The sequence below is a fragment of the Meleagris gallopavo genome, chromosome Z (assembly GCF_000146605.3).
Source record: "Meleagris gallopavo isolate NT-WF06-2002-E0010 breed Aviagen turkey brand Nicholas breeding stock chromosome Z, Turkey_5.1, whole genome shotgun sequence".
Taxonomy (NCBI): domain Eukaryota; kingdom Metazoa; phylum Chordata; class Aves; order Galliformes; family Phasianidae; genus Meleagris; species Meleagris gallopavo.
Genome location: NC_015041.2, coordinates 19311869 through 19324791, shown reverse-complemented (window position 1 = coordinate 19324791; position 12923 = coordinate 19311869). Strand labels below are relative to the sequence as shown.

At 34.8% G+C, this 12923-nt stretch overlaps 1 protein-coding gene across 1 annotated transcript in view; it reads left to right on the top strand.

Moving 5' to 3' along the window:
• Positions 1–12722, top strand: part of SGTB (small glutamine rich tetratricopeptide repeat containing beta) — a 19633-nt gene extending 6911 nt beyond the window's left edge. The window contains exons 4-10 of the mRNA XM_010725482.3: positions 536–635; positions 3004–3108; positions 5840–5978; positions 6066–6128; positions 7603–7640; positions 7883–7966; positions 9403–12722. Of these exons, the coding sequence (XP_010723784.1) occupies positions 536–635; positions 3004–3108; positions 5840–5978; positions 6066–6128; positions 7603–7640; positions 7883–7966; positions 9403–9514 (641 nt within the window). The 3' untranslated portion in view covers positions 9515–12722. The remainder of the gene's footprint in view (positions 1–535; positions 636–3003; positions 3109–5839; positions 5979–6065; positions 6129–7602; positions 7641–7882; positions 7967–9402) is intronic.
• Positions 12723–12923: the final 201 nt, after the last annotated feature.

The following is a 12923-nucleotide window of genomic DNA, read 5'->3' as shown; positions in this document are numbered from 1 at the left end:
TATATATATTATATCTTCAAATTGTTTTTTAGGCTACCTCTGTTATGTATCTATGTATATGCTTCTCATTATTCTAACTAATAAACAATGTAGCAACATCAGAGAAGTGGGGCTTATTTCCTTTATTAAATGAATAGTTACAGGGAAAATTTTTTATTGATGTAAGACCAATAAGGAGTTAACAAATTGCCTGTTGGATTACTGATTAATCTGTATTAAAGTGGTACTGCAACTACAGTTATATTTCTCAACAAATTGATCTTAGCAGCAAAAACTGTCTGGAAACTATGAAATAGCAAAGAAAGGTAAGAAGATAAAGGCTTATCTGGTGGATTGCAATGCGCTTAATAACCTTTACAGACATAGTATATGATTCTATTTGCTTTATTCCATGCCAGTTACATTTTAAAGAATATATCTCAAAAACATGCATCAGAACTGCCTTATTTAGGTGCTATAATGTGGCTTCTATACTTTCTTAAAACATAGTGATGTGTCTGCTAATTACTTAAGAGATTTTTGTAATTTATTGCAGGTAACAATCATATGAAAGAAGAAAATTATGGTGCTGCAGTGGATTGTTATACTAGGGCAATAGAACTGGATCCAAACAATGCAGTCTATTACTGCAACAGGTAAAAACAAAATAATACACACTTTTTATTCCCAAACCTCATAAACATTTTAAAAAATATAAAATATTATGTAGATAAAAACCATGTGAGGCTAGAAAAACAGATATTTTTAAATTAACATGGTGAATTTCTAGCAGTTATAAAGCAGAATTGAGATACCTCAGCAAATCTGTATCAGAAGGTGTCATATGGGCTTTAAAATTACTCTGACATTAGATGTCAGCTTTTGTAAGTTAGGATGTTTATAGCAAATCATGACATAGGATGTGGTTCCCAGTGTGTTGAGAATAATAAGAGCCTTTTCTTCTGGTGGTCTAGTTGTCATTTCAGTCTTCCATAGTATTGACTAGCCTTAGAAAAAAGCACTGAGGTGGGTATAAGATTTTGGAGATTTCAAAGATTGTATAAATATTCTGTAATTTTGTGCGTGATCTGTTGAGAAATAACAACGTTCTTATAATTTTGTTGTATAATCAGTTCTTCACCATAGTACTGACAAGGGACTAGATGAAGTCTGGAAGGACATGTAATTGCAGCAGCAGCTGCAGGTTGCAGTATATTGCCCTCAGTATTAGAACAAAAGTGGTGTATTTTGAGACCCTGCTGTAATTAGAGGCTCTAGAGGAAGTTATGCCCTTCCTCTACAGCATCTCTGTACCTTATTCTTGAATGCATCTGTTACCAGAAGGACATAACAATTTGAGTGCTGTCAACCTGTCCCTGTGGTACTGCATGCTATGGATTTTTCCTTTTGGGGGCTATGCTTCCATTACTCAGAATTTAGTTTGTGATAAATAGAAGTGAGACTCAGTGTTTTGTGGCAAGCGTAAAGAGGAAGGGAATGCACAACTTAGTAATTTTATTTTACATCATTAAGATAGCAGCTAAAAATGTAAATAATCCATGTTAACTTAGAAAACTGATCGCATAAATGATTATAGATAAAAAATGTTAATAAAAGGCCTGATTCAAAAGCCTTTCAAAGTCACAGAACATTTCTTCAATAGAATGAGCTTCAGTAGCAAATCTGTAGTTGGCAAAAAAAGGTAGAAATTGTTCATTCTGTGTGCTACACCTTACGAGAACAAAAACAAATCTCAATGTCCATGAGCTCAGTACTGTACAAAGTTACGTACAAGAGGACAAGCATTTCTCTGGAGTTTCCAAAGGTATGCAGTATCTGAATTAACATAGGCCTTTTTCTTCTCAGGAATTATTGCTTTCAAAATATTGCTTTTTACTTTCAGCTCTGTGAAAATGAGAGGGATTGGATACCACTGCAGTTTGAACTGTCTGCACTTTTTTTTTTTTTGGTAAACATGGAAAGAACATTTTCTGCTCAAATGCATGAGAGATGAAGCACATTCCCCAAGTTTTATGTATAAAGCTTACTGGCATTTGCAGAGCTACAAAACTGTGAAGTATGCTAAATATTTAAAATGGCTAGAATGTCTTCTGAACAGACTACTTATAGGAAGTCAGAAAAAAAAAAATGCTATTTCAGGCTATCACTGGAGAAGGGATTGAGTGGTGATTGTAGTATCTAGCTTTCCTAATTTAAAATTTTTTAAAAATGCTACATGTAATGGAAATACTCTATTTCTCCCGTAGTTTTTTAACAAAGGAAGAATAAACTGGATTACTATTAGACCTTTCAAAGTGGGGAAAGAGTTAATTTGTTACTAACCACTGTTAGTAATCACAGCATTTAATATTTCAGTGTTATTGCTGGTATAGAGGTGCAATTTTTATTTAGTAATCCAGAGATTATTGGCAAGTGTCACCCCAATTTATTTGCAAGCATGACTTTTACTGAGATACGACTGTGTGTGTAAAATAAAGATGCCTTCAGTTCAAAACTGGCATGAAGCTGCTAGATTGTTCTCCTGAAGCCAGTTTCAGAGATCAAGTGGGATGGTTCCTATGGAAAGGCAATTCTGTACTTCCTGAAGAACAGATTCATAACTGCTAAGAGAGCAGAAAAAAACCACAGCATTCTTTTGGATAGCATTAAAAATATACTCCTTACTGGAAAAATGATTTTGAGAGTTTCACTTCATGCAATAGGTTTTGTGATGTATCTTGTGCATCGTCATAAGCTAACAGTTTCTTAGGATTATTTGTCCTTTGTGCCTTCAAAGACAAGTGTGTTCTCCAAAGCCCTAGTCCAGCAATATACCTTAGCATATTAAGAATTTTCGCTTGTCCTACTTCACTGAGGAAAGCATTGCCTAAATAGTGAATGAAAAGTCAGAAAGATTAAACATTAGGATGTAAAAACAAAAAATGTAAAAACATAAGCTTGTTGATCTTGCTGTTACTGTTTTCTTGACTAAGCTCTCTCCTTTCTTTCTCCACCTTCTCCTAGGGCAGCTGCTCAAAGTAAACTCAATAAGTACAGCGAAGCAATAAAGGACTGTGAGAGAGCCATAGCAATAGACCCAAAGTACAGCAAAGCATATGGAAGAATGGGGTAAGCTAATGTAAATCTGAGTAAACACTGAAAACCCCTGTGCAAATCAGTATGTTTTCAGAAATAAGTGGAGCTATGTTGTTTTACTTAGCTGACGTTCTTATTCTGAAAGCAATTTTCTGAGGATGACTCTGTCATGATGTCAGCTTTAAGTTTTATTGACCTTAAGTTTTAATTGATCTTACCATTTTCGTATCAAATCTTGTCTGGATTTTTTTGGGTTTTGGTTTGTTTTAATTTCATTTTCTCAACTTCACAGATTTTGTTTAGGAAGTCATTCTGTGTTTTTCTTTTTTAGCTCCTACCTAGTTGTGACTAATACAAATTCTGCTTTTGGAAAAAGGAACCTGTTGATGCAATTAGAGAACAGCATCTTTTAAAGTACTGGGGCTTCAGCACTAGCAGTAGAAGCTTGATTTTTCTGGTCAATAGCTCCAGGAAACAGATGTTTAGTTGTGCTAAAACTTCAACAATTTTCTTCATCCAGGCTGAGGAGTTAACAGGATTGCCCCTTTAGGCAGAGGATCTGCTAAGCACAGTCTGACAAAGAATGTCTATTGGAGTGAAGGGCCATAATTCTAAGACATCTAGCTTTGCATTTTCATTAACAAAGCATATAGTGAGGGTGTGGGCTGAACACTTCTTCAGCCTTTTGGCTTTTGATTTAAATTCAAAAAATGTTTGGGGTTGTTCTTTGGGGTCAATTGGCACAAAATAGCCAATGTCCATATTATTGACTAAAATCTAGTTATGGAGTGACCACATTCAAGCTGCCTATTGCTAAATTGCATTGGCCTGTGTTAACTTCTGAACCATGCCCCAGAATTATTTGGGCTAGCTGGCTCGGGACAGCATGCCAGGGAACATTTATTTAAAATCAAAGATGATAGAATCCTGTAATCTGAAAACCTTCATAGACACAGTTTATTTTATCAGTACAAATGTAGCCTTGAGATAGTGCATCATTATTTCACTTTGATATTGTAGGGGTTATGTAACTCTCCTTAGATTTTTTTTTCTGCATATGGCAGAACCCAAGATCTTCAGATCTCAGTGAGACGGAGGGAAAGTACAGGGTGATTTAATTGAAAATTGGAGGTTATTTTAGAGTTTTGGATGTAAGATCAGTGTACTATTTCATAAACAGTGTTAAGCGGGATCTCACATTCTCACAAGCTTTTCCTTTCTTTGTCTGATTGTTTTAAAAGAGGATATATTCTCAACTACAGGGTACTGTTCAACTCAGAAGCTTGAAAGATTAATATATATGGCATAGGCTGAGTAAGGATACAGTGCTTGTTTAGTAATAACTGGGGAAGAAAAGAGCAGAAACTACTGTCTCAAAAGAAAAAATTCATATGAAATTGCTAGTCTTTCTGACTGAGTTACAAAGTGTATCAGTTTTTCTGAGGATTTGGTGTTAAATTCTGTGTCTTGATGACAGAAATAAACAGAAGTCTTTCAGAAATATGCAGCTATGTAGACAGTTTAAAAAAAAAAATGCTGGGTCTGGAATTGTGAGCAAGGAGGCTCGCCTGCTGTTCAGACTGCAGGGTCTACCAAGAAGCAGAATTTTGCATACTTTTGCCATAAATAAACTCAGTTGCATCAGAGAAATATCTGACTGCATTTATCCTCTGGTTAGAAACTGCTAATTTATGGGCCAAGAGGAAGAACACAGTTCATGAGAGCAATTGTGTAGAGAAAACAATATTGCATGAGTTACTCTAAAAGTTTCATACTGGAGTTTTATGCTGTTACCGAGTTTGTTATAGCTAAGATTGATGGCCATGACTGATGTATCTAACACACTGAACCCTCTTGCCTGTGATAAAAGACCAAGGTCTCACAGTGGTTATTAGCACAAGCTTATTAAACCTATCTGTGTAGCTCAGCAAATATTAAAGGGAAACTGGAGTACTGATTATTAGTGGAATGTAGGTTACGCAGATCTTTCACAAAATGAAGAAAAAATCAGGTTAGCTTTGCGATCAGCATAAATTGAATATACAGCAGAAGGCAGAACTGAAACTGCAACCAGCTGGACTTCTGGAATAGCTCCAAGAAGGAAATGTTTTTAATGTGGGAGCTAAACAAATTTGAAAACAAGAAATAGTAGATAATCCATTCTGTGCACTCCTGAGCTGCTGGAGAATAATGTTTTTCAGAAATTGAGCAGGCTTCTCTGAAATGTATCTTTTAAAGATATTGCTACTATCCTCTATACCCTGTATGTCAAGCAGTGATGTAGAAGATCCAAGAGGAGAAACTTACACTGACCCAGTGCAAAAGCCTTTTAGATTGAAACTCGTGGTTTTACTCTCCGTTTTCTTGCAGCAGCAGAATTCATATTATAAGTATCTTAATCCTGCTTATCTTTCTAATATACTTTTCCACATAATCTCTTGGATCAAAAGAACCAAAGGAAACAATAAGAGGAATTTCTGAGCTCACTTTATGTTTTCAGAAACGAAATCATCTGATAATGCCAGAGTTTTTAATGAAACTTTCATATGTATGGAGTAGATGATGCCAGATGAGTTCTTGAGGATCATCTGTTCTGCAGTAACAAAGGTTTATACTAAGCAGTAGTAGCACAACAGCAAAACATCCTTTAACTTAATGTCAAGATAGTTAGTTGTGAGACATTGTTTTAATTGAAGCAGAAAATGTATCGTTATCTTTTGATGGTTGATAATGTTCTACCCAGGATTTCTTTATTTCACATTAGGTTGGCTCTGACCTCAGTGAACAAATATGAAGAAGCAATTACCAGTTACCAAAAAGCACTGGATCTTGATCCAGAAAATGATTCTTATAAGTCAAATTTGAAAATAGCAGAGCAGAAACTAAGAGACATGTCCAGTCCTGTAAGTTAGCGCTGCATCTATTTATTAACAATGGTTTTGACTGGTATTTTGGAGGTAAACTTACCTTCAAATCTTACTTCTTTTTAGACTGGAACTGGACTGAGTTTTGACATGGCAAGCTTGATAAACAATCCTGCCTTCATTAGTATGGTGAGTGTATTTCAGGCTTTACATTACATTGCTTTTAAGGCTGAAGTTTTAAGAACAATTCCTGTTTAATAACACAAGTGTTTTTAATGCTTATAATAGATAAGATGCATTATACTGAATTTAAACTTTTCTAACTCATTTTGTTTTTGAAACAAGAAGGGAGGATAAGTTTACTCCAATGCTTGTCTGATTTCCAGTTGATTCTATCCTAATTATGAACATATAATGATATACATAGATAGCTGTGCTGCTTTCAAAGATGGCAAGAACAGTAAAACACATGTCAACATCATGGTGGGAATATCTTTTTTTTATCCACCACAGTTGATAGTGAACAAAGAAATTTCCTCTTAAATGAATAGCTGTTGATTCAGATGCAGTCTGCCCAACAAAAGTCTAAAACAATAACTGCACAGAACACCTTTCTGTTGTTACCCTTTCAAATTATCCCTGACATCTTTATGTATGTAGTACTTCAAAAGATTGCAAACAGTGAATCTAAGTAATATATTGTGCTTTCCTTTACTTCCAGCGCTCTTTCAAGCTGCAGTTTTGTCCCTCGATAGTTTTTTCTTCATGAAGGTCTGTCTTAGCCAGATGGTATAGATTAACTTTGAAGAATGGAATTTGCAGGAAAGAAATGCAACAAAATACTTATGTCCTGATTTACTTTTGAGAGGTTGTATGAAGCTATATTGGCCAACTAATGTTTTATATGTCTGGGTTTTTTTAGTACATTCTATAAAATAGTGAAGGGGCACACACTGCATTATGCATCAGTCTTTGGGCACACATTTTTGTAGGAATTATATTACTAGCTTTAAGCCATCACCTGGTTTATTTTATATGATCTGTCACTATACTCTCTTACACTACAGTAAACACAACAGAATTTTTGAGGTACCTTGTGAGAATACAAATGAGAATACAAATAACCTCATTCTTAATACGAAGTAAGAAGATACACAAGATGTACAAATAACCAAAGAAAATATGTTACAAAACTATGGTTTAAAGTAAGTTCACAATCTGGTTTGCTCTGCAATATTTTGTTTATCTGGCATTTGCTTTAAGAGTTTATTCCTACTACTTGAATAGTTGCAAAAATGATTTCTGAAGCCTAGGAATTTTAAATGCTTCATAGAAAACCTTTGCACTTAGATTTATTATTATTTTTTTTTTTCATTTTTAGGGTATAAGGTTTTTATGTTTGACTTCTTGTCATATTTTTCATGTATGAATCTTCAATGTGAATCTGCTATGAGTCTAACATGTTATGAATTATCTCACCATATCTTTCAAATATTTAACTGTAATGATTCTTTTTGCTGGAGATCACATCTTTGTACATATGCTTAATTTTGTAATAAAACAGAATACATCTTGACTTTTTTTTCACATTTTTTTCAGTGACACCTATGTAATGAAAGTGTTGTAAAATGTTGTAATTGTAGCTATATATTGTCTATTCTAGGCAGCAAGCTTAATGCAGAATCCCCAAGTTCAACAACTGTAAGTATAAAAATGGAGTACTACTGAAACAAATGTCTTTAAGGGTTTGAACTAAAAGAAAAGGTAGTCAGTACTGAATTCTTGAAAATGTGTCTTTCCTATTTCTTTACTGTAAATAGAACTATTGCAGTTTCTTCCTCCCTGCTTAGTTCCTCCCTGCAATTCATTAAAGAACTACAGTTTATTGCTTACTGTAAAGGTCCCTGCAGACTCCAGTGCAAACACTGTGCTAACTATTCCAGGATGTCAGGGATGATGTCAAATGCCATTGGTGGCCCTGCTGCAGGTGTTGGTGGCCTGTCAGATTTGTCCAGCCTGATCCATGCGTAAGTATTATGAATCATAGTTTTACTGATACATTTGTAGAAACTTCACAGCGCACCATGTATTAAAAAGGGATAGTATCAAACCAGTTAAACTGCAGTCTTTCCTCATGTGTGCCTGGTTATTATTAAATCAGAGGTCTTAAAGGCTTATGTACAGTACATCTCCGTCAATTGCAATGACCTTGTGCTCAGTTTCGTTTTCTGGTTTTCATACAGTGTCAATTTTCTAAATGCAACTTGTGTGCTACTCAACCCTTTAGTTATTCGTACCAAGTGCATTTCAAATTGTGTTGAACCTGTGTTTGTGTGAATTGTGTTGAAATTGTGTTACTATCTGATATCCCAGACTTAAAAAAGCTACAGATTTACCTAGCACAAGTTGCAAGAAGTTCTAAAGTTGTCTCCCAACTAACAGTGCTCTGGCAAACCTACATTTAGACTAGAAGGACTCCAGGAAATTCAGATAATAGTAAGAGAGTGGCTTTCACAAAAACCAGAACCCCAGTCTTTTATAACATTATAAGAATGATGCATCTGGAAGAGTCAGCACAAAAACATGCAGTTGCTTATATGGCAAATCCTAGTAACAGTCCTACGATTTTATTTTCAGTCTTCTAGCCTGTTTCAAACCATTTTAAGTTTTGCCTCATCAAGGGAAGAATAAATTATAATTGGCATCACAGACAGGACTGTGACCCTCCAAAATCAAGGGTCATTTTCACAAAAATCGTTCAGTGTACAAAAATGTGCCTAGACTTATGAAAATAGTGGCTTTTCTTCAACCTTCACTTCGGTTGAAAGGAGTCTGATTAACCTTTGATACTTGGGCAAATGAAGAAGATTGAGTACCATTGGCAGGCCATCCATGAAGTAACAGATTTTACATAGTTGCTTTTTGTAGTAAACCAGTGTCGTGCTTATCTCCTACATGGAATGAATCTCAACAAGAATTCCAATCTTAAGCTGCAACTGTTGTGGAGATGCGTCTGCTATTACTTCAGTCATGAGAGGAACTTTCTTCTGTTGAGCTCTTGCTACAAGTTGCCAACCATGTACTACATTTCAACCTTATCTAAGAGTAGTTACCTTTAACTACTACAACAAATCATCTCAAAGAGAAGGGAGCAAATCACAAAAAATATATTTGCTCCTATATCTTAGTAAGTAATATAATCCTTTTTTTTTTCCATGTTACCAAATACAAAAATAGACAAAAAAAAAAAAGAAAAAGAAAAAAAAAAGAACCTGATGAGGAAGAGACTGGTGAGATTTCAAGTAGATAATGTCATGGTACTATAGCTGCCTTGCTGTATAGCCTTAATCAAAGTATCTTTAATCTTAGCTTTCCTATGATGTAGTTTTCAATTATATGAGGTTATCTCATTTTGTTACAAATCTCTGCTATTTTTTCAATTATTTAAAAATTTTCAACACAGTGGGCAGCAGTTTGCACAGCAGATACAGCAGCAGAATCCAGAGCTCATAGAGCAACTGAGAAACCATGTCCGGAGCAGATCTTTCAGTGGCAGCACCGAGGAACATTCCTGACTGAAATGAATCCTGTGAATTGAAATGGTGTATAACCCCCAAATGCATACCGTAGTTAGCAGCAAAAGCACCATTGTTAACTCTTCTGCTTGAATAGAAGACTGAAAATTCTTTGTGTGTGTTTGCAAACAAGAATAAATCTGTTAAACAGATCTACTGCACATAACATCATTTAATGTATAGTTAATCCTCTGAAAATTAATATACTAGATACGTTCAGTGGTTTATTAAAATCCTTATGTACAAGTCATTTTCATTATGTGCATTAGATTGATCTCCATGGGTGTTGAATGGCAAGGAGTTCTGCAGTTGGCTGATTTAGTGTAACAACTTAATTCTAAAATCCTAATGTAAAAGGCGTGTTATTCTGATGATGAAAACTGTTACAACTGCTGAAACAATAGCTTTGTCAGTCCTTTTAATGGACATCTGATGTGCCCTTCTATAATGAGTGTAAATCAGTGTTGGAGTGTAGAATGTACATAAAACTTCTGCTTGAAGTCTGTTTATATCTGTGGAGAGGCTGTCAATTGGTAACACGAAGTACTTTTTCGCCTTGGATGGAGAAAAGGAAATGACTGCATATGAAAGAGTACCAACTGTAAAGAAAAAAGATTCTTAAGTGGAATTATACATACGCCAAGATACAATTTGGCTTGTTAAGGAAATAGTATTAAGGAGGTTCAGACTCCTCAGCTGCCATGTATACCCTCAGATCAACCCTGGAGGCCAGCAGCGTGGTTCTGTTTTCACAGGCAGTGCAAACTGTGTTACATTCTGTAATGTAAGTTTGCAGTGTTTAGCATAAGCTTAAGATTCATAACTGTAATAAACTAAAACTGATCATGACTGTATAAATATCTTGTACTGAAAAGTAATCAGAAATGATTGCCTTAGAAGGATTCTCTTTCAGTTCCTGCATGATAAATCACTGGCCTCAGATTCATTTTATGTACCTACTTTTAGCAATGATTGTATGGCTAAAGATTTTTCTAGTTTTTGTTATTTCTGTTCTTACATTAGCATTCTTCATCAGCTAACCTTATTCTGAAAGAGACCACTGTTTTTCTGTATTTTCTTTTAAATTCTGCTTGCTGCTCACATTACATTCTGTGATGAGGCGCATTTGTTTCAGGGAGCTTTTCAATACACTATTTCCTCTTTCTAAATCAAACGAAAAATATTTGAGGAGCCTGCTTTGATTCCTAAGACAAAGTGCCCTCTACTGGCCTCGCAGACTAGAGGCAGCCTAGACAATAAAACAGAGGCTCCCAAATGGAAAAAGACACAGTAACTCCTTGGACATTACACATTATATCTGATTTATTTTGTGGGCGAAAAGAAACAAACTCAGAAAATGAAAAGTGGGACTAGGTCAGGGATTCCATTAAGAAATGTGTGCATCCATTGTACAAGCCTTCAGCAGCTAAAACACAGGGAAAAAATGCAGTTGGGTCCAAGGAGAAATGAAATGGAGAGAACAAAAAAAATCCCACAATCACGAAATCCACATTATCATCTGTTGACTACATATGCTTAATACAGCAGCATCAAGCTATTTGTAGTTTCTTCAACAAAGCAACCCTACACACAGCACTTACTTAATTAAAAAAATATATCTGTAAGTTGCTGTGGCTGCCTTGTTAGGGTTGTGAAGATATTTAAGCTTCTCATTAAATAGATTCCCAAATAAAAACTATTAACAACATTTGATGGCTAAGAAGCTTTTTAATGCGATCTTTTTCCAGAGGTAGTTAAGATTCTGAATCTAATCTGTGAGTTAAGTTCAGTTAGTTACACTAACATAATAGCAAAGAATACTGTCTGCAGGAAAGATAGATGTATGTATGTGCTATGTGGGCTAAAACTGCTGTACAAACAGTATTCTCTGTGTTGTGTCAGGAAAGAAGCATTGCTCCTAGCACGTAACTCCTATTAATCTTCACATTTCCTTAGTTTTCTTCCATAGTGAGTTTTATTAGCTTTGCTAAGGGGAGAGTAGTAAATCCAGGAATGTCTGGATAGCACATGGGGATCTCTCTCAATTAATTTATACTTCTGTTAGCAGCACTGTTGATGCAGATATCTTTCTACTTTAAAACAGATAGTGTGAAGAACCTGTTGAGAATTCCTGTAAAACAACAAAATGTGGTAATACTAATAAACTGCTGTAGAGGTTGTACTGTCTTCCATAAATATACTGTTTTATTTTTTAAATTGTTCACTTGTATGGCCTTATATTGTATTTATCAGAGTATAATCCCCAAGCTAAAAGAGAAATGAGTTATTGGTTTGTTATTTGAAAACACTGAAATCATCTTTATAGATATTTTACATACCACAGTATCATCGGTGTTTAGGTTTTATGCCTGTACAAATCATATGTAACCAGAATATGAATTATAATGGTGGCATTAGCTAACTTTTTTGGAATGTGCTACAACTCTTGTAATACTTGTAAACATTCTTTGTTTCTTGTGTATTAACAAAAAGGGCTTTATAGCCTCAATAAAAGACAGTGCAACCAATAACAGGAGCTGTTATTACATGTTTTTCTATTGAAGCCAGGAACAGAGGGATTCTTTATGCGGAAATCTATTTGGACTTGAATAGGCTGAATTGTTTCACAGAGTCATGCAATATGCCTTTAACACAGGGTGAGGAAGGAATCCTTTACCTCTGTAATAATTGCACTTTTGATTTGCACTAAAATTTTTCATCCTGCTAGATCAAATGGCAAACCCCAATCACAGAAAATACTGTTTTAAATTAAAGTTAGTTGCAGTTTTTCATTTAACTGAACAAATACACTTTAACACCAAATTGATTTTGTATCATTATTATTCCATCAACATGTAAGTGGGATAATGGTTAGAGAAGAAAACATTTTGCACTCAAACTATAAATGCACGCCTGTAGCCTGCTTGCATGGAAATATATGCTAACTGCCTGATCAGAAAAACATCTAATGAAATATTCACCATAGAAATTGTTTCTGTTGCAGTTTTGGTTTTCTAGTGAGTATGAAGTTAACTCACTCATATCAAGACAGAATTAAGACTGCAACTTGTGAAGAAATCTTCATACACTGTTTGAGGGCTATTGATAGTCATTCTGACAAAATGCAACTTGTCTGCTATTTCTGAACCTCTCCTACTTCTTATTACCACAAGGTCACATCTTCAATTTGTGTCAATTTAACTTGAAAACAGATTATAAATAAAGTTATTTACATTTTTCTGTTTGGATAGTTGTGGCTTTACTGTTTTAGCTTATTGGTACCTCTGAAAATAGTAAGTAGATAATTGGTTGGTATGCATCTTATTAATGTGCAGAGTGTGTGTATATATATATATATATATTTATATATACACACACACACACACACATATATATATATACACATATT